This window comes from Morus notabilis, unplaced genomic scaffold, assembly GCF_000414095.1.
Source record: "Morus notabilis unplaced genomic scaffold, ASM41409v2 Scaffold96, whole genome shotgun sequence".
In the NCBI taxonomy this organism is placed as follows: Eukaryota; Viridiplantae; Streptophyta; class Magnoliopsida; order Rosales; family Moraceae; genus Morus; species Morus notabilis.
The window spans coordinates 234,606-259,647 of record NW_010367009.1 but is presented as its reverse complement, the minus strand read 5'-3'; the positions used below and the strand labels follow the sequence as shown (position 1 = coordinate 259,647).

At 34.8% G+C, this 25,042-nt stretch overlaps 1 protein-coding gene across 2 annotated transcripts; it reads right to left on the bottom strand.

The window, feature by feature from the left end:
• Window positions 1–1,176: 1,176 nt before the first annotated feature.
• LOC21401463 (protein NAP1) lies at window positions 1,177–18,722 on the bottom strand. 2 transcript variants are annotated; one of them, XM_024174386.1, is made up of 24 exons: window positions 18,575–18,722; window positions 17,553–17,979; window positions 17,377–17,451; window positions 16,823–16,903; window positions 16,030–16,110; window positions 15,804–15,886; window positions 14,924–15,008; window positions 14,324–14,449; window positions 14,089–14,196; window positions 13,428–13,472; window positions 13,201–13,343; window positions 10,213–10,345; window positions 8,587–8,697; window positions 8,311–8,389; window positions 7,915–8,108; window positions 7,590–7,735; window positions 6,311–6,392; window positions 6,080–6,190; window positions 5,080–5,205; window positions 4,851–4,990; window positions 4,652–4,748; window positions 2,659–3,650; window positions 2,129–2,341; window positions 1,177–2,000 (listed from the first exon to the last, which is right to left on the bottom strand). In XM_024174386.1, exons 2-24 carry the CDS (start codon window positions 17,952–17,954, stop codon window positions 1,505–1,507), a joined length of 4,149 nt encoding a protein of 1,382 aa, XP_024030154.1. In that variant the 5' UTR covers window positions 17,955–17,979; window positions 18,575–18,722; the 3' UTR covers window positions 1,177–1,504. The 2 variants fall into 2 exon arrangements, with proteins under 2 accessions (XP_024030154.1, XP_024030155.1); XM_024174387.1 differs by lacking the exons at window positions 16,030–16,110; window positions 16,823–16,903; window positions 17,377–17,451; window positions 17,553–17,979; window positions 18,575–18,722 and having other exon boundaries at window positions 14,924–14,991; window positions 15,804–15,830.
• Between the last annotated feature and the right edge of the window lie 6,320 nt (window positions 18,723–25,042).

The window sequence follows — 25,042 nt, the reverse complement described above, 5'->3', positions numbered from 1 at the left end:
ATATGGAGAGATTTCTATGAATATAGCTTCGTGCATAATTTTCAAGACTTGAATGAAAGTGCATGGAAAAGAGTTGAACATGAGAGTGGCTTGCATTCCTGAAACAGTGGTAACTAATCGAGTTTGGGAAGCAATATCTTTGTTGCAAAAAGTTAGCTTTATAATTTTTAAAAATACTTTTAAATGGAGGAAAGTTTTAGACGATAAATGCACTTTAATCATTTAAGGTAAAGCCAAAATTTGTATTCGTAGTTGGTTACTCACCAATTTTGCTTAATCTCAGTCGTAATACCCAAAACCAAGGCCAAATCTATTTTGGTCTCCGACTATTCAAACGTCCTAGAATAAGTTCATGATCTATCAAGTTGTTTCAAAGTGTCCGTACATAATTATTTTAGGTTCCGTTCATTTCACCAATTTAAGTTTAAAATTCGAGTTTTGCTACAGTAAAAAACTCTCATAAACAGTCACATCTAATTTTTTTACTACAATAAAAAAACTCACATAAAGTTACATCTCAACTCGAATTAAAAACTCGAATCAGTGAACTAAAAAAGCTCTTAATCTTCAAGAAAAAACGCATGCAAAAACCATGTGTGGTTTGGCGAGGAATAGTAATACACAACATTTAGAAGTCAGTGTCTTTTCCCATCAAGATTTTAACGATCAGATGGATGGAAGGATTTATTTGAGAAAACTTCGTAGATCAGAAACTCAATCGATGACGTTTTAAAAAATCAAGAACTAAAATAAGATTTGACCTATAGTTCATGCTCTCAATCGGAATTGATCCTAGATATATTTTGCCGTGGGCTGTCGGATATGACTGAAAACCACATTTACCTGAAGAAGCCAGTTTTGATTGTTACTATTGTCGGGAAAAGGCTTAAATGTAAGATGAAAACAAATAATGCCTTAACTACTTAATAATCAAGGGCGTTGAAACTTGAAACCATCTATTTACGTTGATGATGACGATGATGTCCAAAAGAAAAACTCATAAAAGACGGCCATCCTTGGCTATCTAAAATTTTTTATTGAAATGGATTGATTAAAGCGAGAATCCATGAAAAGAAAATGAGAAAACACTCAAAAAGACTAGTTATTTAATTGAGGTAAAATATTACCTTTCTAGAATCTCAACACCACAAGAGAAACAAGAAGGAAAATCGTATTGAGCCCAACTTTTCCAAATAAAATAACGCAGAATTTATTTTCTAGATTTTGGAAAAGAAGAGTATTACCCCATGCTTAATCATTTTCCTCTAGGCGCACTGCTTTTTTCCCCCCCTTTAAATGGGGAGGAGATACATATTGCAATACGAAAGGTAATAATTTACATGATCAAGCTATTATAAGGAGGAAAAGTTCAATTGATTCTGGCTAGATACAGGTTGCCAAAACTTGTATGAAACATTCATTAATTTCTTCCTATGCTTTAAGACTGACCTTGACAAGTACTTAGTTCACCATTTCCAATTCTCTTTCGGTCTTGGCTATCTTTCTACTTGTAGGCTAAGGGCCCAGATCTTGACACTGCAAACCTTGGCAATGGGCTGGGACCGCTGCTCCCAGAAGCTGAGCCCTCCGTAAACTTTACCTTCCGGCTTGAGCTGTAATCCAAGGGGCCAGAACGTCGAACACTACGGTGTTTGTTTTCAACACGTACGCTTGCACTGTCAGTATTATAAAGGTGGTCCGGGCCATGGGATGATGATCCTTTAAAGAAACCCGAATCATTACCACTATACTGAGGTGTAGAGTCACCACGAGGCTGCCGCACTATTGGAGACCCATGTGCAAGTGAGAGAGCAGGTGAGTGGCGGGGTGAAGCACTTAGTAATAATGCCTGTGGCGTGGATGGTGAATTTGAGTAGTATTGGCTATATATTGAACGGAGAATGGGGTAGGGAACGTGGGATTCGAGCAAGCTTCGTGGAAGATAGGGTGAAATCTCAGAGAGTTGGTCTAGGAAAATAAGTTGTGCTACCAGGTGAGATCTGCCGAGAAAAGTTGAAATGGTTAGACGGTTTTGTGCAGTTGTTAAGATGAATACATCAATTGGTAGAGTAGTTACCAACAAACTCATATCAAGGCTTAGGTTCTAACATTTTAGAGGACCACGTACCTGCTAGTTTCACTCCAAGAATCAAGTATAACACCAGCAGAGAATCTAACAAAGAGCTGCATTGTGGACTTTATGCTTGCTTCAGCTGACAAACGGTTTTGTATCTCGGTACCCCCTGCCTCACCAGCATGCCCGTTAGAGAAAGACTGTCTCTGCCGATGTTCACGTTCCAATCTAACAAACTCACTTCCTGCAATCACAGCACTGATGCACCTGCCACCATTTGTGATGAAAATCTAAGAACAGTGAATGAGAAGATTAATAGCAACAGATCATGGGTAATAATCCGTTTTGGTTTACAATTTAGTGTTTATATGCGTGCCTCAAAATTACAAATCAGATATTTTACCAAATCGCCCTCAAAAAGTATGAGCAGGTGGTCGCCCTCAAAAAGTATGAGCAGGTGGACTTTGGTTTATGACATGTACAAATGCAACTCTAAAAAGCTGACATGAATTATCGAACGCCATTCTGAGTGCAAAGAATCCAGCATGAGCCTAATAATAACTTTAAAGAAAATGCAAGCATACCTTGCCAAACAATGGATATTGTTGTTGAAGCCTCCTGTATCAACATTGAAGGCAGTTGTGTACCAGATATTAGAAGTCATGAAGCTGGAAAATAAATATGGTAACAAGCTCCATGAACCATCATTTGCACCACCAACCTCTTCCAAGATCAGTCTCACCCATTGAGAATCATGATCACTGACTATGCCAACATTGTTAGCCACCCCTTTCATTCTTCTAATTTCCTTCTTTTCAGGCAATTCTTCAGGAATTTGCTTAACTATTCCGGCTAATAATGAATGTATCAAGGGTGCACCATCTTCAAGAACGGTTCCAGCAGCTTCGGATAATTGTCTATCAAAAGCCAGAGCTAGACCAGCCTGAACACAGAATCCAATTACTGTATCCATATCAACAATCTGCTTAATAGACGCCTCTCTTTCTATTCTGTCACCAGAATGTAGGCTGCCAGCAACCAACTCCAGCACTTCACGGTTTGCTCGCAATGATGTGTCGATGCAATTTAAAAGAGCAGCTGTATGCTCTTTCAACATTCTGTCTAGCCTATCAACTCCATAGCCACCAAAAATACGAACAAAAGCCTTCAACTCCCTTAGATCAGTGACTGAATCAGCAAAGTATCCACCAACAGGCCTTGAGCTCTTGAAGCATTTGTGCATTGGAGCAAAAAGAATTCCTGCACCTGAGATATCCTTGATTATGTTTTCAATGTACCAGTTGCAAACAGCTTCAGTAGCAGATCCTGTATGTTGCTCTGTTGGTTTCTCAAACAAATGCAGGGAAGAAACAGGTCCAGAGAAGGCCTCTGTGAGCAAAACTTCTCGGATACCCTGGGTTAGGTCCATGCTTATGTGCTGCTCCGCTAGATGGATGATACTGTTATGACGGCGAATCAATGATTCCAGAACAGAAGGCCGTTGCAGATCATTATCAGTTTTCAGTACTGCAAGCAATCTCCTCCTGAAGTTCCCAAGGATGCATTCTCTCATATACTGCGCATGAGAATTATAACTTTTTCTTACGAGATAATACAATTTTAGAGAAACAAGAAATAGTAAAATGCAGACACTACATTAGTACCTCTGCAAGAAGCAAAGTTGCCTATGTCAAACAAATTCAGTACGAGTATCATGCCTTTTTTTTTCAGAAGAAACGATGACTATTGAATAAAAAAAATATAACAGAAGGAGAGGACGAGGAGTCCTCAACAAAAGAAGAAGCAAGGGAAAAAAAAAAGAGTCAAAAGAAAAACATAAAGCGAACTCAACAACAAAGTCTACAAAAAGGGTCCCCAACTTCTAACTAATTCAGCCAAGAAACAAGGAAACAAGGAAACAAAAAGACTTAATTAATGAATCTTGAAAATTATATATTCCAAGTTCATGGTAAATATAAGGGCACGAATACACAAATTCACTGTAAGTAGTGGAAATAATTAATATATAAAAACTCGTAGGTCTTGGTGTTCTACAGCTGGTGATTTTTGGCAACAAAATATCATCAGAAGTACCAATTGAGGTATCATACTAGAGGCCACAAGATGTGTACTATCATCTTGTCTAGACTAGAAAAGACTACCGTCTGGTTATTTAATTACAAATTTTGAGTTAGATTCCTTTCAAGTACAACAAGGATCGAGAGATACAGATCACAAATGTCATTTCATCATACAGGTAGTAGAACATATTGCTTATGAAGCCCGTAATTATTTTTGTATATTTTATTGCTTGAATAACCTACACATTATTGTAAAGAAAGTTGACGTCGAAGTAACTCCTCTGACAAATCTTAGTAAAGAACAAAAGGAGTTAAGAATATGAATTAGAACAACAATAAAGAAAGCAAAAGAAAATAAAAACACTTTAATCAGTCATAACATGCTTGATACTTTAGTCAACCATAGCATGCCTATATCAAGGTTTTTCTATCATACAAGCATTTAAGGGAAAAAAAAAGGAATGCGAGGAAAAGGAACAAATGAAAGTATGCTAACCTCTCTCAGGACAAAGACATGATTCAAGACACATATTGGCTCCATATCATTCAAAACAGAGCATAAATTCGTCAACCTCTGCATTGCAGCTTCTAACCTGCAATTCTCAATATGAAAGTACACCATCCACATAAGAAAATAAGTCATAATTTACATTTTAATTGGATAAATTGTGAAAGTAACATGGTAAATGGCTTACATTTTGATGGAGCTATTACTTTCAGGATGGCTCTCATGGCCAGGCAAAGGATAGCCACCTGCTCCCTTTGGAGATTTAATTGAAGCCGTTGAAACTCTTGATGCATAATTCATATAAGAAGCTGCCTGCTCTGGAAGAAGCTGAGACTCCCAAAAAATGTTTAACGAAATAAGAATAAGAGCTACATAAACAATCTGTGCCCCTTAATTACAAAAGAGGAAACAATTACTTGAATCTCTAGAGCACCAAATCCTCCTTCAGAATCAAGGATGTTGATTAAGCCCTCAAGTCCTCCCATTATAGATTCAATGAGAGATTCAACATAAAGGACTGCATCCCGTCCAATTTTAGTCACCTGCACAGTAAAAAGATTAAACTGTAAACTGACAGTTATTTCCTTTCCCATTGTCCATAATGTACACCACTATATGCTTAAGCATCTAACGATGAATTTTAATCAAGTAGCATTTGAATTGGACATGACATGAGCTCCCTGAAAAAAAAAATGATAATAATAAAAGAGACATGAACATTCAGCAAAGCCATCAATAAGAAACATTTTACAGTTCTGATTGTGACCAAGTTATTAGTAGTTGATCAAATTAAGACTTGGGCTTCCTTGTGATTTTGAATGTTTAAGAGTTGAGAGATTTTTCTTCTCTGATATCGTTGGGGTTGGAGAACCTCGTGTTCGGCTGGTTTTTTGTTTTCATTCCCATGTTTGTAGGACTTATTGTTCTCTCTTGCACTGTGAACTCTTTCTTTTTAAGAAGATCCATTGTTTCTTATAAAAGAAAAATGATAGTAATCATTGAGTTATTCAATTAGTGTTGCCGAGCTACCATTAAGCCAAAAAGATTAAAAATGATAAAAGAAGTCTAACACGCATATCAAGATAAAACAAGTAACAACTTATTTGAAAACTCCCTGATCAATAAATAAAAATCACAAGTAGGCCAAGACAAGTAGAACTGAAGAAATTTCTGAACAGGATTCGCATGCTTCAAACATGAGGGGGGGTGGAAGGAAGCTTTAAATACCAAGTTGCCGTAATCATCTAAATAACTTAAGCTGATAGGAAACTGGACTGACCATATATATAGAGGGAAAATAGCACATAAGACTATAAGAGCAGCAAAGTAACATCTCCAACTAGTGTAATCTAGTATACGGTGAAAGAGGAGATGCAGATGGAAGGGGAGACAAGAATTTTTGAGTTCATAAATCACCTCTTCTGGAACAATGGGGGAGGCGCACTCCGGAAAACTGCTAGCAACACCAAGCCATGCACAACAATGTTGGGGACGTCCTTCCGGACCAAACATAGTATTTCTGAAGACCTGTTAACAACTAATCTGTCAAGGCTAAACAATCTTGATTTTCAGAGTACAGCAATGATGGAAAGAAGTCAAGGAAACAAATGAAGAGAAAAAAAAAAAAAAAAAAAAACAGGAGCTTACTGCTGTAAGGTGCTGATGGTAGAAGTACAAATTTTTAAGACTCCCATGCTTTGATAATTGAGACTCTAGTTCATCAACACATCTGCATTAAAAGTATTGTGACATATTAACGTTTTTATCAGCTCTTTAATCACCTAAGCACACATTCAACTTGAAGACAGCATGCTAAAATCAATTCAAAACAAGCAAAAAAAAAAAACAAGGCTCAAGATGTATGTTCTTGTGGGATAAAGGTGCAGTTCTGGTTTTCTCTTTGGATCCACAAAGGACAGAAAATTTTCTTTCTCTCTGTTTTCTCTCTTTTCTATCAATAAATTCTAATGCAAAATCCAATTGCATCTATCCAAAGCATACAATACAAACGACTTGCATTTGAGCTACTGGAGAAATAAGCTAACCAAGTTGATGCTCAACACTAACAGAGTTGAGAGAACTTGCAAAAACTCTACGAAAAATTCATAACCCTGCAAGTTCCATAATTGTTCTGAATTTTGAACCAAACACTAGAAGTTGGACCCTTTTATGGAGGCAATCCAATTAGCTCTAGTCTAAAGCTACAATTCCATAATCAACCACCTCTCTACAGAATTCTAACCCTAGTTTCTAAATGAAGCAAAATAATAACTTACTTCAATTGTATCGATTTTATTCAATGAAGATTCTTTGTTTCTATAAAATAAAAAAATAAATAACTTTCATGCTTCCCCAAGTAGAGTTTCTACCTGCAAGGCTATGACTTGAATGAGCCTGATAAAGGTTCAATAAAGCACATCACCTGCCTTTAGAACCACGAGGCATCAAACTATCTACCTTTCTATTTAATTGATGTTGGCGCTTTGACTTTTTTTTTTTTGTTCTTTTTCCCTTTCTAGAAAGAAAAAATACTGAGATTTGGATATGATAATAGATCTTCATCTTAACTTCTTGCAGAAGCGAATTCTGAGTTATGAAGCAAATAAAAAGGAAAAAAAAAAAGAAGTATTGGTTAAAACACCAAAGATTCAAGAGGGAAGGGCGAGAGGAAGCTCTAATATTCAGGGTAATTCTGGGGCCAGCCCCACATGGATAGCCATCCCATTTCCTTAACTCTCCTTACCAACCCATGTCCCAGGACCTAAGGCCAATCGCAATTATCCACAGCTGACCATGATAAATCAATTACAACCCTTGATTTCATAAGTGAAAACGTGATATGGATGATGATGATGACACCAAAAGTTTAATATCATATGCCTATTGTAGTTCCGTCAAATCTCAAAACAAAACAAAGAAAAAGCACCTGGACCAATTGTACGCGGCATTTCCCTCTGACAATAGCCCTTCCTTCCCCGTGGAAACTGTAGCTTTCTCCAAATGTCTTATATTTATTGATGACCGAGAGGATGTCACTATCATCAATATTGACAACCAATCTTTTCGGAATTCCTAATGAATCAATGAGTTCTCATCTGTCAATCTTGAAAGCAAAAGTGGTAATAAACAGTAAAGCTATAAGAGATTTATATTTAAGAATCCCCACAGAATGCCAGTTTAGCATTCAGTAACATAGAATAGCTGATGTTTACTCAACAAAAACGAGAACATTATTTGTACAGATTTCTTACCCATAGATCACAGGTGATTGCAGAAATATGTTCACCCTGTGGTTTTGGAATGCTTTCAAGATGCAGAACAATCTTCTGAAATAGTCCTTTCAAGCTTGCATCTAAATCAAGAGCCACCATTCCTGGAGTACCAAGCAAAAACCGAATTCTTCCAGCACAAGAAGAAAGATATGACAATGCATAACCTCGAATTGCTGCACATAAATGTGAAAATTCTTCAAAATCACTTGTACATGTAAGAGATCCCAGAATGCAGTAGAAAACCCCATAACCTAATCTATCTTAAGTGCAGAAAATTAACTACCAAAAATGCACTATATCCGGTCAAGTATTTCTTTCTTTTCTGTTTTTCTTTTTGCTTTCTTTTTTAAGTTTGAATATCAGATTAAATTAAACCTGCAATATACTTGCGCACCAAACAGCATAGTTGGTCCATTCCATCTAATAAAAACCCAATAGTTGGATCACTTGGATCCTGAAAACATGACAATAGTATTAGTAGTCAGGCACAGGTTAAGCAGTTTCAAGCAAACGATCAAATGAATGAAGAAAGACAAAGCAGTTAAGAAAACTTATAGAAAAGTTAGAAAGAAGAAAGACGGAGCGGTTAGCAAAACCTAGAGTCAGTTAGGTGACGGATAGGCATTATGGGAAATAAAAAGGTTGACTTACAATGTCAACTGGTACCACTCGACCAGTTTTAGATTTAGATGACGCAATTCCTGCATGTTGGAAATACCAGATGACCTCATATTGAGCAAAAGCCAAGGCAGAGAATACCATCTGTCAGATATATCACTCAATAAGACATCTTTGCAAGCGCACTAGTATATAACTCTCCATTAAGAAAAAGTAAAAAAATAAATAATAAATAATAATAATAATAATAACTAACTTAAGGAAGAAACTACCACAACATATAGTTGGTCAAAGGACTTTTTTTTCTGCATATTTCAAGTAATCGTACCAAAAGTGGTCACACTTAAAGATCATATCTTCCTGCTCATTTCTTATCACAGAACATGGACAATGTAATTTTTAGCAATATTAGGTATCTTACAAAAATAAGTGACATGAAACTACTAGCCATGTTTTGGGAATTTCAATATATCAGATTCGGTTAGGGAGCGGAAACTTTTGTCATACTCTTTTTTCTTTTTGTTTAGTTGGACTCCCCGTCCTCTTTGTTGGTGTTCTAGGTACTTCATGATTTTTCTAATGCAGTTTTGTTTCTTCAAAAAAAAAAAAAAATACTAGCAAGAGCGAGGAAGAGAAAAAGATTCTCTTTCTATAAGGAGAAATATAAGGCCCAATTTTTGGCTTCGTTTTCGGCGTCCACAGACAAAGAATGAAGCATTTTCCTTTATCTTTAATTTTGTTAAGTTGGAGGGATGTATCTAAGATGAGTGTGGCAGAATTGCGTATATTAAGATGAATGAGTGGCCATACGAGAATGGATCGCATAAGGAAGTTATTCGTAGTAAAGTAGGTGTAGCACCAATAGAAGATAAGGTGCGCGAAGACCACTTGAGGTGGTACGGGCATGTCCAACGTAGACCGCTAGAAGCACCAGTCCGTGCTTGGGAGGACATTCTTATACCTAATACTAGGAGAGAGAGGGGTAGACCAAGAATTACGTGGACCGAAGTAGTTAGGAAAGACATTCTAGATCTAGGCCTTCAGGAAAGTCTAATTTCGAACAGAACTGCATAGAAAAGTGAAATCCATATAGCCGGCCCCAATTAAGTTGGAATTAAGGCTTGTTGTTGTTGTTGTTGTGGAGGGATGTATTGAACCCTTGAGAGAGAGTTTTGTTGTTTATTTGCTTTCCATAGTGTTGGAAGCTGTTATGGCTTTTTATGTTTTTCCTTTTAGAGGATCCTTCATCCTCTTCTCCTCGTATTGACTTTATTTGTTCAACAAAGGTTTTCTGTTTATTATCAAAAATAAATAAATAAGAAGAAGAGAAATATGGATCAAAAGTTTAAGCAACGCCTAGCATGGTTTGGCAAACCTACAAATCACAAAATAATATAGTACTTGAATACATAAAACAAATTGTTATAGGCCATTATGTTTTTTTTTTTCCCTTTATTGCTTTGTTTCTGCTGGTTCTGAGTTCTTGTTTTGCTTTTTCGGTTTTTTCCTTAAGGACACCTTGTCCTTTCTGCTTTGTACTGGTTTCTCATCAATACAAAGTTTTTTTCTTATAAAAAAACACATAAAATAAGCAGACGAAGACATGTTCAGACCTCATTTCCAACAGCACATTAGAATTACTCTGTAAAAACAGTTTACCTGTATGTTTGGAGCCAATAAACTAGGCTGATCAGTGAAAAAAAGTACCATTCTCCCTATCTCTTGCTTCAATAAAATTCTCCTTTCGCGATGTATGGAATCACAAGATAGTAATGCTTGCTCATGCACTTCACTGCGTTTGTATCAGGCATTTGATGACGTATTCAATGTTAATGGAGCCACAAACATCATGACACAAAAAGAAACGTAATTTGATGAAAACAAGTCATATTGATTTATGTTTTAAACATAGATGAGGATAGACTAACTCCAAGGATGAAAGATTCAGTAGTAACATTGATATACCCATAAACGTCTTCTGTTTTATAGACTTGCCAATGTAGAAAAAAGAAGAAAACTCCAAATGGATATCATACATATCACAAAATATCATCTGACATGTCCACAATTTTTCCATAACAAGGGTAATCTCCCAAAAGCAATGACATATCCACGATATTTCCAATATCTCTACTGTTGTTTTTAAGTAAAATTCTGCAGAAGCTATTTTTCAAAAACTAAACTAATTGAAAAAGAAATTAAAAAACAAACAAACAAACAAAAGTAGAGCTTGTCCTAAATTTCTTCACACTTTTGACACGAGTAGTATGCTCCTTTTGCAAGATTTACATTGAGTCCCTAATTTTCGCAACAACATGAGAAGTAACAACAAGTGCAAATACATTTTAAACCAGATTGGAAATCAATCTTTTTGTCATAGTTGTGGATATGGAGTTGTTTTGCCCACAGCCGTGGAGATTGAATGTTCAGAATCAAAGTACACTTTTAAGTCCTCTGAAATTAGTGCACAAACACACACACACACGGGCTTCGCCTATAGACCACGCACGGACAAGGACTTCACCTATAGACCACCAACAACGATGTCACACACGCACACACAAGGGCTTCACCTATCGACCACCGACAACGATGTCACACACACACACACATGGGCTTCACCTATAGACCACCAACAACAATGTTCTCGGTACAAAACAGAAAATTTGGTCACAAATCCATCTGTCCTTTGTAGAGAATGATGAGTTAGATTTTTATTTTGTTTATGAGAAAGGCCGTTGGTTAAATTTGTGTGTGCCAGGAGGCGTAGGAAGGGAATTATGCAGTCCACTGAGGGGCAAAATGAGATTAGAAAGGATGTGGGGGAGGGAAATGTAATTTTCTCACACTTAAAACGCTGAATGTGATTCGGTTAGAGAGTTTTTTGTAGAAAGGGTGATTTAAGGAATGAAGGTACAGAGGGGTCCACTTTGTCTGGTTGTTGGATTGTGAAATCAGACCCTGGAAATAGAGTCCTCAAAACTCTATCGTTTTCTTTCTTTTTCCAAAATCTTATTTTGGAAAGATAACTGGTGTGAGAATGAATTCTTGGAGCATTTATTTCCTCAGCTCTTTAGACTTTTTGATTTTCCAAACGCTTACATTTCTGATATTGTAATATTATCTAGTAATGATGAGCCGAATTGGAACCTTGGTTTTAGGAGAGGTCTCAATGATAGGGAGGTAGAGGATCTGCATTCTCTACGTCAAGTTCTTAACTCTATTTCACTTAGTTCTTCTCTTGATTGTAGAGTGTGGTTGTGTGATCCCTTAGGTTTTTCTTTGTCGATCCTTTTTTAGTTCTTTAGCGGATAGAAATGATATGCCAGATTTCGAACCTTTTAAATTCATTTGGAAGTCTTGTGTCCCCCATAGAATTAAAGTTTTTGCTTGGTTGGTCTTTCATGGGAAACTTAATACTTGTGATAGGGTGCAGAAGAGAAACCCACATATGGTGCTTTCCCCATCTTGGTGTATTCTCTGCAGGGATAATGAAGAAACCATTGATCATCTACTGCTTCATTGTAGGGTTGCCAGATCACTTTGGAACAGAGTAAGTTTGAAGGCAGGATTTTGTTGGGCAATTCCAGCAAATTGTGGTTCTTTGATGGTTGAGAGAGTGGTGGGGTTCGGTTCTAACAAAAAGGCTAGAGTTTTATGGAATAGTATGGTGCTTTCAATACTATGGACTCTCTGTATGGAAAGGAACGCCCGGATTTTTGAGGAGAAAGAAATGGAGATAATGGATCTTTTTGAGAAGGCAAAGTTCTCCGCGTCAATATGGGCTGCTACAGATAAAGCTTTTAAAGGATTCCCGTTTTCTTTGGTCATTTTGAATTGGAAAGATGTAATAGGCAACCAATTTGAAAGTTTTTGCTGTGTTTTTGCATTTTTGTACCTGGTCAGCTATTGGCCTTTGTGCTTTCCTTGGTTTTGAGGATACCTTATCCTCTGACCTAGTTTATTGATTCTATCAATAAAGTTTTTCTTATCAAAAAAACTGGTGTGCTGTAGTTTTCCATCATTCTCATCACTAGAGAAGGCAGATTGTTCATAAATAAAAGGATAACCAGACCCTATTTTCTGGTTTAATCAATATTGCTTGCTTTTATTCTCTATTATCTGATCCAAGAGCTTCCTAACAGAAAAACCCTTTCATTGATACTTAAATCAATTACAAAGATAAGAGGATGAGAAATCCTCAAAGTGACAAAAGAAAAGGTGAAAAAAAAAGGAAGAAACATAAGCCAAAGATTCAGTAAAACATCTCAAAATGGGAAAGTACAAAAACTCCCTAAACATCACAGACAAAACTATCTTTCTCTAACACCCTTCCAATTTAATATGAACAAAGAGAAAGGGATCTCCAGGAACGCCTTATCAGTCGAAGCCCATAGCGACTCTAAGAACTTAGCCATTTTTTTAAATAACGAAATCAAGCATCAATTTGCTTTGTATGGTGATCTAACCAGTATATAACGGATGGGACATAATGAAAACCACTATAACTGAAGAGACGATTAAAAATTTATCACTTCACATGAAAAGTTTGCTTCTACCTCCTATTCACTCTTTTGCAAATAATTAAGACTGTAGTTAGACTTTTAAGTTATTGAAAAGAAAAATAATAAATAATAAATACCATACCTAATCATCTTTTCAACCTGCTTTGCAACACTATACTCCAAATCTGCTTCTTTTTGCTTGGTGCGTCCAGATTTTGCCATCTTCTTTGATTCTAGTATTCTTGGCAGAACATATAGCTGATAATCCTCATGCAAAAGTATGTACTGCATGTTTAAGGTTAAGAACACAATCAACTACTTCATTTGAGAGCACCCTTTCACCAGAAAATCATAGACGGAAATTCTCACCTCATCCCTAAATAATGTGAGCACTATATTTTCTTTCAGTACAACCTGAAATAAATAACAAACAAAATGAAAAGGTAAGAAACCACGCAATATAATATTTGTTGCATTAAAAAAATAAAGCAATATAATATTTGCCTCCATTGTTTGTTGCTCTATATAATATATAAGAACACATTTTCATTGATAATTAATCAATTACAATTTATAAGGAAAGAGGATGAGGGATCCTCAGAAAAAAAACAAAAAAGGAAAATGTATATCCAAGGAGTCTGACCAAACAAAAATAGAAAGCTACTAATAAAAACTCAAAACCACCTATCTACCCACGTCCTTCCAATTTGAAATGATCAGGGAGAACGGAATCGCCTTGAACTCCTTATCTGTAGAAGCCCATAATGAGGCTAAGAACTTGGCCTTTTCAAAAATATCTTCCACACTCAAAACAAACAAGATATATATACTGTTATATATGCATACTTAGGTTGCGTCCTTTCTCAAGACACTAAGAAAAGTTTCAGTAATCATAATAGAGGCACCACTCTGTTCTTCTTGATAGGTTCTATATTTCAATTGAATTACGTTTTATAACTCTTATCAAAAAGGTGTAATGTTTTGTTCGGAACAATAACAATTACGAAGAATTTAGTCTGTTGGGGCTTACAAGCGCAATATCAATGCTAGTAACACGAAGCAGCTCATCAGGACAAACAAGATATCCAAATAATACCCATTCCCGGTAAGATGTAACATTTGCTAGATCCTGAGCTCTCTGCAATAGGTAAATAATGCAAAAGTCACAATTAGTCAACAATTGCACCATAGAACAGGTAGAACTGGTTTACTGAGATAAATTCACTTAAATCTACACAAAAATCATAGAAAGTAACAGTTTCTACCATTGGGTGAGCTGAATTTGTAAGAATGTCAGGATAGCGAGGATGATATGGGCTCAAAAACCCCTCATTTCTGAGCTTTCTTGTATCTGTTGATAAAAATATAATAGGGCCCACTGCCTCTAGCACCTGAAAAGGAAAAGATCAAAGTTTTAAAACGGAAACTTGCATAAAGAATGTACCTTCTCCAATTTAAGTAGTTGCTGAAAAAACTGATTCTTCTAGGAGATTTTTCTTAGATGAAAAATTGTATTTTTCCTAGATGAAAAATTGTATTTTTCCTTGGACAAGTGCTTGATTCATTGACGAGTATTTCCCCACACATCGTAAAATACCCAATGGTCTTCTTGAATAACTAAACTGTAACTTTTAACCTCTAAATATATAAATATGCTAATTTGCACCTTTCCCGCATACCATAGAGATTTTGTAATGAGGGAGTTTGGCCTAACAGAAAAGTGTTGCTTAAGAAAAAATATCATCATCGCAAGCTGTAACACTAGGGTACCAATATGTCTTATTGTGCTATCTATTATTCTATATAAAATGAGAAAACGGATAATTAGTTGATTCACAATACCAAAAATAAAGAACGAGATTAACCTCTCCAATACGTGGGCTCACAAAATTCAGATCTTCTTGTAATCCTTTCAACGGTGGATCATAGCAGTCTACAAATTGAACCAACCTATGAGGACAAGGAGAAACATATAGCGCCCCATAAGTGGGAATGAGATACCAAAAGAAATTGTAGAGACAATAAATCTAGTACAAGCAAAATCCATAAACAATAGACATTTTTCAATTATGCCACTAGAATGACAGACATGGGCAGAAGCCAGGCTATTGCAACAGGCACCAGATCAGTAAAGGTTGTTTCCATTCATATAAAAGCAATTGTTTTCATTCATATCACTAAGAAACAACACACCTTTGGCTTGTGCTAGGCACACTTCATATACATCAAAAAAAAAAAACAAAAGCCGGGAGAATAAACAAATTTTCATCAGCCATAGCAAGGATGATAAATATTAACAGAAAGAGACCATGAAGCCATCAGTAGCACTTGAAAATAATAAATGTTAACCATGGAGTATAATAAATTAAATTCCTTATCAAATTACTTCAATCATGATATGTATAAGGTTCAAAGGCATCTATAATCTAACATATGATCTTTAAACCAATTATAAGTATCAAAGGACACTATCAGACATAATATCTCTAACAAAACTGCTTTGAAATTTCCACTTTGCTTCAAATGCAGCAGTGTCATCTATATACTCTGTTGAATCGTTGCTAACGATTATTTAGGGTATATTGTTAATTTTTTAACAAGAAATAGTAAGAGTTCTTTCTCATAATCAGCACAGAGATTTAGAAAATTAAAGAAATGGAAGAACATGAAATATTCATAAAAACTAACTCAGAAAGCACTCAAGCAGCACCAGCTAAGCTAACTTCCAAATGAAATTGATCCTACCGATGATAAAAATCACAATCTCGTTCATCTCTTGCCATTGCATGCAAAAGGTTGTACGTTTGTAGCATCATCTTCCTTGGCATCTATTATGAACATTGTCAAGTAAAACGAAACCACATTTACTGCCATGCACTTCCATATATATGCATAAATAGCTAAAACAAAGCAATGAAAAGATATTTGAGAGAGAGAGAGGGACAGGAAACACAGTAGAAAGTCAAGTTACCTTCTCCGAGAAAAGATTAACACGAACAAATGAACAGAAGAGATCCATAAACACGTGCAGGATAAGTGAGTTCTGATGGGGCTGCAAAATACTGTGCAGGTTATCAGAGATATCATGTAGAAACTAAACTTCGTTCTGTTCTTAAATTGGCAACAAAATTGATGCAACAATAGCACTTATAATATTCATGTTACATATAACCTAGTTACTGGCTATCTTTATGAAACGCAATGACTATAGCCATGGACCAATGATGCAGTACAAAACCAGTGCAATGGCCTGAACAAGTGCAATTGTTTACAGTAAGAAACTTTTATATGCTCTAAAAAATCTTCTTTGTTTATCATTTTCAAAACTTCAAATAATCTTAAACAAGCTTTACACCTTTCCCAGTATAATGGTCTGAACCAGTAGATTAATGGAGCTTCTTCTACAATTTTCAAATCCAAAGCGACCAAACAAAGAAAATTGTATCAATAATAAACCTTTTTATGTGCACTATGCTACATCCTCCTTTTATCATCTTCAGGGCAATTCAAATAACCTTTAGCAAGCTCTCCACCTTTCCCAGTGTAATAATCTGATTTTTTAAAGAGTAATGCTAGTGCCACCAAATATTATGCATGAGAAAGACACAACTTTATTATGAATGAATGGATGAAAGAAAAAAAAAAAAAAAAAAAAAAAAAAAAAAAAAAAACAGTGGTTTCTTGTCCTAAGAAATAAAAAATAAAATCCTTATTAGAAACCAAAAATTATGCTAGAGAGAAAGAGAAGTGCTATTGAGACTCACCAACAAAGTAATAACAGTGCTGCTTAAATCCAATATGAGTCTTAAAGCTTGTTCTCGAAATGCCATCAGGTCAAGAAGCAGCTAACCCATGCAGAAGAAAGATGTTAATTGAGGGCATAAAGCGCTCTGACTGGTTAGGAATCTATAAGATATCTATAACATAAACTAATTAAGGCAAGAAATTAAAATATAAGTATCTTGAGAGGGAAATAACTTAAGGAGAATTTTTCAAAAATAAAAATGGATTCCCTGCTTCAAACTTCAAATTGTTAACTTATATACATTACCTTCATAATATTACAAGGAATGATTACAATCACTCGAAATATATTTTAAAAAGTCTTAAATGTCTCCAGAAACTTACCACATCCTATAACTTAGAGAGTAGATATCCAATGAAGAGAATTCCATCACCCAAAGAAAAAAAAATCTCGAAAACATAAACTAGCAGTGGTTCGTGAGCTTACTTAGGAATTAAAAAACTAATAATTGGTCAAAATCCTCTTATAGGATATATGCATATAAGGAAAGCCTGCATAAAAACAGTGCAATACCTGAATCCATGGCTCCAAGCTTTGTAAATGAAGTTCTGCATTGTCATGCAAAGCATCCAAAGCGACCTTGTCAACCTGCACCAGTATTCTAACTAATTAATAAAAATCACAAAGTTCAACATTATTCCATGTCAAAGAAATACCCAATAATCAAAACGAAGAAAACCAATTCTTACACGTTCAAGTTGTAGTTTGCTAAAGTGCTCAGGAAACTTCTTCGAGAGCAATACACAGAGTCTTGGATGGTTCGGAAACACGCCAGCTTTCCAAAATGCTTCTGAAAATACATGGCCAACTGGATCCGGGTAGTCCAATATCTGATTTAGCCTATACATTTTAGCCATAAGACCCTTGGCAACTTCAGTAAGTTGCAATACCCACTGCATATTTATACCCTTGTGGGACGCGACTGAACTCTGAATATGGCCATCAATGCTAGGATTCCTAGAGCTCCTAGGTGTCAGTTCTGGACCCAAGTACTCAGTCCATCTCGCTGGGCCTTCCCATTCCCTCGATCTTACAGAAGTAGGTGACAATGAGGAATCTTGGCTTGAGAAATGTGATCTTGATTTTGTCATTGCTTAATTAATCTCAACAATATTTCTGCAACAAAGTTGCCAACTATGGGTCAATATCTCTATGTTATCAGAATATAGTGGATTTCTTCTTCTTCTTTTTTCCTTTATGGAAGAATCTAGTGATTTCCTTGCATCCTCCTAAATCAATTCTAAAAGTTGATGGCAAAAACATATTCACAGTATCTAAAAAACAAAGTATAAGATCATATTCCGTTATTTGCACTAGGTAAAGAAAAAGGCTTCAAACTTGACGAATTTGTAGAGCTGATAACTCTGAACGTCACCGATGAAAAAAAAAACAAAAAAAAACAAAAAACCAACAACAAAGTACTATTTCTTTTCCTATTTAATTTGTTAAGAGACAGAACAAAGGAAAACGCTCCGTTCTGTTGCCGAGAAAAAAAATGGAAGATAGTCCACGGCAGCTCAAAGAGCAAAAAAAATAATAATAATAAATGGTAAGCTGAGTGACACACTCGCCCTTTCGGACCATAGAAAAAGGAATATTCTAGTGTTCAGAAGCTAAATTAGTTGTTACTTTTGCAGCATTTTCTCGGCAACCAAACAGAAAAGGAAGCGAGAGACGACAAGTAGAAAGAGAGAGAGAGAGAGAAGCATACAATTGAGAGAGCACCGAGTTGAGAAACACAGAAGTTCGCAGAGCAATGAAGAGAATGAAGCTCAGATCTGAGTCTCAGCCATTGATTGTGAAGGTGAGAGAACAAGACAATGGAAGAGGTTTTCGTTCTCAATCCCCTAGAGAGAGAAAGAGAGAGAGAAAAGAATGTGAGAGTTGGTGGTTTTAGTGGGGGAGCTGAAATCTCATTTCAGAGAGATTTAATTTAATAAATTAATTAAGAATTTATTAATTTATAATCCATAAGGATTAGTTACTTAAGACAGGTCTCTTGTCATAGTTGTGGGGCGTTACATTTCCTTTTCTCTTTTTTCTTTATTTATTTATTTTTACTTTCTTCCTTTTTTTTATTCGAGACAGTCAAATCAGGTCCTAAATACAGCGTGTGTACGTATGGTCTATGTATTGTTCTGTACTCCTGTGTAGGCTAGGCTGAGATTATCTCTGATTCAGTGCCAAATAACACGATGTTATTCAGCAAAACAAAAAATTAAAAAAATATTAACAATTGGCCATTTTTTTTATTGGACCTATAGCCCCCACTTTATAAATCATTGGACATGTGACATGTAATTCTTTTATAAACAGTTATTATTTTAAAAATTAAAAGTCATTTTTAAGTATATGTACACTTTTATCATGAATAATTATATGAATAATTTTAAAAGGCACATCAATAAATGACTGTCGTTTTTAATTTGAGATAGTGGAGTTCACGTATCAAACGGTGAATGCAGAGAATGAAAAAAATAATGACAGAAAAAGTGATGCTAGCATTTCTCTGATATTCAATGTTCCATTGACACATCAATTAGAGTACAACATTACATCAACCTGTCGGGAAACTCTCTCCCAAAGCTTCCAAATCATTGCTAACAATAACGAGAAATGTTAACATTTGCGTATTACGATGTTGTTTTTAAGTGTTAAATTTTATAGGCCTTCTCTACAATCTCCTCTCACTAGTGAAACAGTCATATCATCGTAACATGTAAAAGTAAAAATGTAACGTGATATTTATTTAACGTAATACAAATATTATTTAACATAGTCTGGCATTTATTGAAGGTGATACAATACTAGAAAGACGTGACACTAGAAAATTTAATTATCTCAAAATATTGTTGCACTTTAATAGTTCTTTAACATAATAAGATGTTAGAAAGGTATAATAATTGCCATATATAATCTATAATCTTTATGCCTTATATTTTTAATATCGGTATTACGTTAAATAAATGTTATGTTATTTTTTATTTTTACTTATACATGCTATGATGGTGGGATCGTAGACAACACCAAGTTTGATATATTATACGTAGTGCTAAATTTTGACATTAAATATAGTATATCGATCAAATTATGGCATTTAAATTAATGTGTTCATTTTTTTCAATTAACCATTACAACATTATTATTTCAAATTATTTTTAAAATAAAATTTACTTTCATAAGTTTCAAAGCATTAAAATTATGACAAAAGTAAATATAGTATCTGAAATAGCATTACGCACTGAGTATAAAATAAGAAATCATATTAAAATGTTAATTTTACTTTTTAAAATGTCAAATATAGCATTAATATTGACATTTACAGTAAAAGATAGTCAAAACATAATGTCTCTTACTATATTTCATTATTATTTCTAATCAACATTTGTTTCATTATTCTTTTAGTAGATTAGTAGATAATTTTTTTGTTGGTTTACAGCGTTGGGTAATAATAATGGATTCATAAATGATCGAGAAATTCTAAATCGATTATCAGCATTATTAGTCTCTGAATTTTAAGTATTGTCATTTTTCATCCCAAAATTTTTAAATAAATATTCAGTTGTAAGACAATATAAACGTAATTATTTATGTGAAATTTCATAAACCCTTCAGGAATAACCCTAAATATCCTTGTTCATTTCGCCGATTTGAGTTTAGAATTCGAGTTTTGTTACAGTAAAAAGCTCTCAGAAACAGTCACATCTAACTTTTTTACTATAGTAAAAAGCTCTCACACAAAATTACATCTCAACTCGAATTACAAATTCGAATCAGCGAAGTGAACGATAATGCTCACGTGGCAATGGATCAGAATACGTAACAGAGATTGAGAAGTGTAGAATCCATTCGTCTGTCTTTGTATATGATGATTTGGTATCGATACAATAATGCGTCATTAGGGATGATGTACAGCACATTATTAGTAATATATATATATATATATATATTGAAGGTTTCAGTAATTTATACTATACACCATTTGATTGACACAGGAAAAATTTGTATTCTTAAAGCTCTTCCGCCATCCCATAACTGTTACATCTCACTCTCTTGAAAGGTTTATAAAATTAATTCAAACTATGTATTAGACAGCTTAAAAATATAGGGCGCGTTTTAAGTTCGTTTCAAAATAATTTTATTTTTTTGTATGAAAATGAAAATGTTTTCAATCTCAGACATTAATCATTTTTAAAAATACGTTTGATAGTTTTATTAAAATATTATTTTTAGTGTAAAAAAACTCATTAATGTCTGTCTTTCTCTCCCTCTGCTCGAGAAAGGAGAAAGTGAAAACAAAAAATGAAAAATGACTGAAAGTCGTTTTTTATTTTTCTCTCATTTTACACTAAACTAAAAAATTATTTTCATTTCCGTGTTTTGTCTTTATTGCGTCAAACGCCGTTTTGAAAACATTTTCATTTTTCTTTCTCGAAAAATGTGAAAAACAAAAACAGAATTAATTTCAAACACTGTCATAATATTCCTGATCCATTTGTTGCAGATTTCTTAACCTTATTAGCGAGGCCAGAAATTTACATAGAATTTGTTTTGCAAAAGTATTGTCTATCTTAAAGAAGGGATAAAATATTGGTGTATTTTGTTATAAAAAAAACATCTCGAATGTACCGTGACTTTTTAATAATGTTACATAGATGTTGGAGTCAGACTATAGTTGTGCGAATCTTCAAACTAGTGGAAATGAATGACATTTCCAAGACAATCATCCAGCAAATTAGAGAACTCGTGGAAGACTTTCGTCAATCAAAAATTACCAAACGCCTCTGGTAAGTAACTGACGTAGCTGTCAGAGAGGAATATTTATAAGAGAAATAAAAGTTACGTTTTGAAAATCAATGAGAAATGTCATAATTCATCACATAATTTAGGGAGAATTTTTGTAATCAATTCATTGGTTATTTGTTTGTATAAACTTGTTACTTTCTATGAATATGCCTTCGTATCCTTTCACAATCGTTTGCGTTGAGACTTGAGAGATGTCCATGTGCATATTGGTACTTATATATCTACGCTTAATGTATTTGTAAGAACTTACAGTGATAGATATAAGCCTTCAGAATTATCAGTTGTAAAAAAAAATAAAATGTATGGTGAAAAGTGCAATAATAACCGGACAAAAACAATTGACTTTCAAACCCTAATATGACTAAGGCTGTAGTCGTGGTAGTTACTCCAGTCATGTAGGTCCCGTTCATTTTACCGATTTGAGTTTAGAATTTGACTTTTGTTATAATAAAAAGCTCTCAGAAACAATCACATCTAACTTTTTTACTACAGTAAAAAATTCTCACATAAAGTCACATTTTCGAATTACCGAACTAAACGAGCCCATAATATTTAAACTAAACGGAATAAGAAATAATCTGATAACGAAAAAAGCTTAGGGGCTAGTTTATTGCCTTTTTTTTCATGTTACTTTTATCTTTTGGTGTTGAAAGCGCTTCTTTATATATGCACGTATGGTGCACCAATCCTCTTAAGGCTTTGTTTGGTACTTCGGACTAGCTAGATAGGATTAGAAAGTTAGCATTAGATTGTTCAAAATTGGATGAGATTTTATTAGATTTTGTCCTGTGTTTGGAAACACATAGGATTAAACACCGGATATGTCCCTCTAGCGAAGAATATGGGGATTCCTTAGGTCTTTATTTAAGGGCCAAGGCTTAATTGCTTAATAAGATTTATTATATTTAATGTGAGTTTGGTTGGTGGATTCGTGTCATGATTCGGATCATGGTTCATGGCTCGTTACAGTATTTTCTCTCACAAAAAATACACGTAAATCGAGAATAATTCTAAATTCATGAACCAAACGTCCACTTAAAGAAAAAACACCGTTACTTTGTTGAGTTTGTTGATCACAAATACAGTACGTGGAAGACATATGCGATTGGTCATAAGGTTGCATTTTTGCATTTGTTATTTAGTGCTCGACATGACAAATTAGTTAATACAAGTAATACATGTGTATATATCTGCGTGTGTGTATTTATATACATGAAGTCAATTATATATTTATTGGGAGAGAGAAGGTTGAGTGGTGGTGTTTGATCAATTCCAGCGTAGATTTAAAGGATTGAATTGCAAACCCAAAGCAAGAAGACAATATGGAGTGGTGGAAGACATACTTGGCTTGGACATTAAGCCAACATCATTGCATTTCTATTGCTGGAATGAATTTAAGGAGTTCTTTTTGTAGTTTATAGCGACTCAAGTACCGCGCACGAAAACAAATTTAGCATATGGCAAAACTGATGATGACGATGATAACGTACCCACTTTCAAATTATGAGTATATAGGACTACATATATCTCCCATTCTTGTCGAGTATCACTATTAGCCTATTAGCTAATATATCCGTGATAATTCTCATGTTACTCGTATGAAAAATAATCTACCAAATTGTTCTCTTTCTCTCCAACAGTTGACAGCGTTTGGATAATCTGATAGAATATGAAAAATAATCTATTAAATTCGTTTCTTATATTTATCAGATTCTTCTCTGGCGGCCGGCATTGCCAACCGTAGATGGTTAGTAATTATTTTTGTTGAAAATAAAAGATAATATACTAAATTGCTTTCTAACATCTACCAGATTCCTCTTTCTAGCGGGTTATTAAGTTTTTTTTTTTGTTGAAAAAAAAATCTATTAAATTTCTCTACGGCATCTACTAGATTCTTTTCTAACGGCTGACACCGTATAACATATAACAAATGTGACATTTGATTCATATTAGTTGATATGGTTACTTTTTCATTTTTTTGGTAGCTTGTATTGTATTATATTATATAGGGTGTATTTTATTGTCTTCTATTCTGATGTATTGTCATAATACAATCGGTGTTGGTGTAATGTATTGTACATGGGGCTAAAATGTAAAATTTAAAAATTTTAAGTTCAAAATGTAATTTTTTTTTAAATTTAGGGTCAAAACATAATTTTTTTCAAAAGTTTAGGGTTAAAATGTAATTTTATAAAAATTTTAGGATTAAAATGTAATTTTATAAAATGTAAAGGGCCAAGATGTAATTTTTTAAAAAAAATAAATTTGCATTGTGCCCCTCAATTTTTAAACAATCAGAAGATCCAGTATTGACTCTATGTTGGTCCGACCTCGACCCCAAGTCAAGCCCAACCTTAACATGAATCATGGACCCATAACAAAGTAATACGATACAATACACTAAAAATGAGTCGTATTCAATAATACGATATAGACCGTATTAGTTTACTATCCGCATTAGCTTATGCAATACGATGATTACACTAAATATGGTATTATTGTATTATTATACAGTATATTACTCTAATACGGTCAAACAAACATGTCCTAAATCATTACACCGTTTGCCTTTTAAATTTCTTTAAAATTAGATGTTTATTTTTACACTTTTTAAAATTTAGGGCCCGTTTAAAAGGTATACTCAACCCATGATTCTTGATTCTAACGTTTGACATTTAATTTTTTTATGGGAGAAAAACACTGTAGCAGATCAATAATTTGAGTTTGAATATATGAAACAAACGGACTTTTAATGATGATAAGAAAAGAAATTTTTAACATTTTAAATAGTATTATGCATTTGAGTGCAAATAAAAATTAACATGTATTATTGTGTCAAATATAAAATTGGCATTGAGGGAGAACTGTAAACAACTCAGTAGGGTTTCTTCTTCTCTCCCTCTCGCTTTTCTTTGCGCCGCTTTTGCAATGAGTTTCAAAGGGCCGAAGTTTGGCGCTGCCCTTGGGCTTAACTCTGGACTGCCGGCCCTATGAAAAGAGGCTTGGGTGGTGCGGCTTGGATCCCCACGGTGAGGGGGTCGACAAGGCCATTGTTTAGGTGGGAGGAAAGGGTGGTGGAAATGGCTTTTTCTAGTGTGTGCTTGGCTTCCCATTTTGGGCATGTCCGTACGCCGGCAAAGTTATGCCCACTGTGGTGTGATGCACCGGCCGGAGATAGAGGTGGAGGTAGAGAGGTTGCGCTTTTTGCTGCGGGCTATGGACGTGTGGGTGCCTTGGTGTTGCTGTGTTATAGGGGTTTCAGCCCCGGTGGGGTAGCGGCTCAATGGGTGAAACATTTTAATTAGTTGGCAGCGGGGAGTGACAGCAGTGGCTTGGCCTTTTTCTGGCGTTTCTTTGGCTTGCTCGCAGCATT

Coding starts and splice junctions, on each gene's coding strand:
- LOC21401463 (XM_024174386.1), bottom strand. CDS start 17,954: ATGACAAAATCAAGATCACATTTCTCAAGCCAAGATTCCTCATTGTCA. Junction 16,904..17,376: donor GCTTGGAGCCATGGATTCAG/GTATTGCACTGT, acceptor TGCATGGGTTAG/CTGCTTCTTGACCTGATGGC. Junction 13,344..13,427: donor TCACATTATTTAGGGATGAG/GTGAGAATTTCC, acceptor TTAAACATGCAG/TACATACTTTTGCATGAGGA.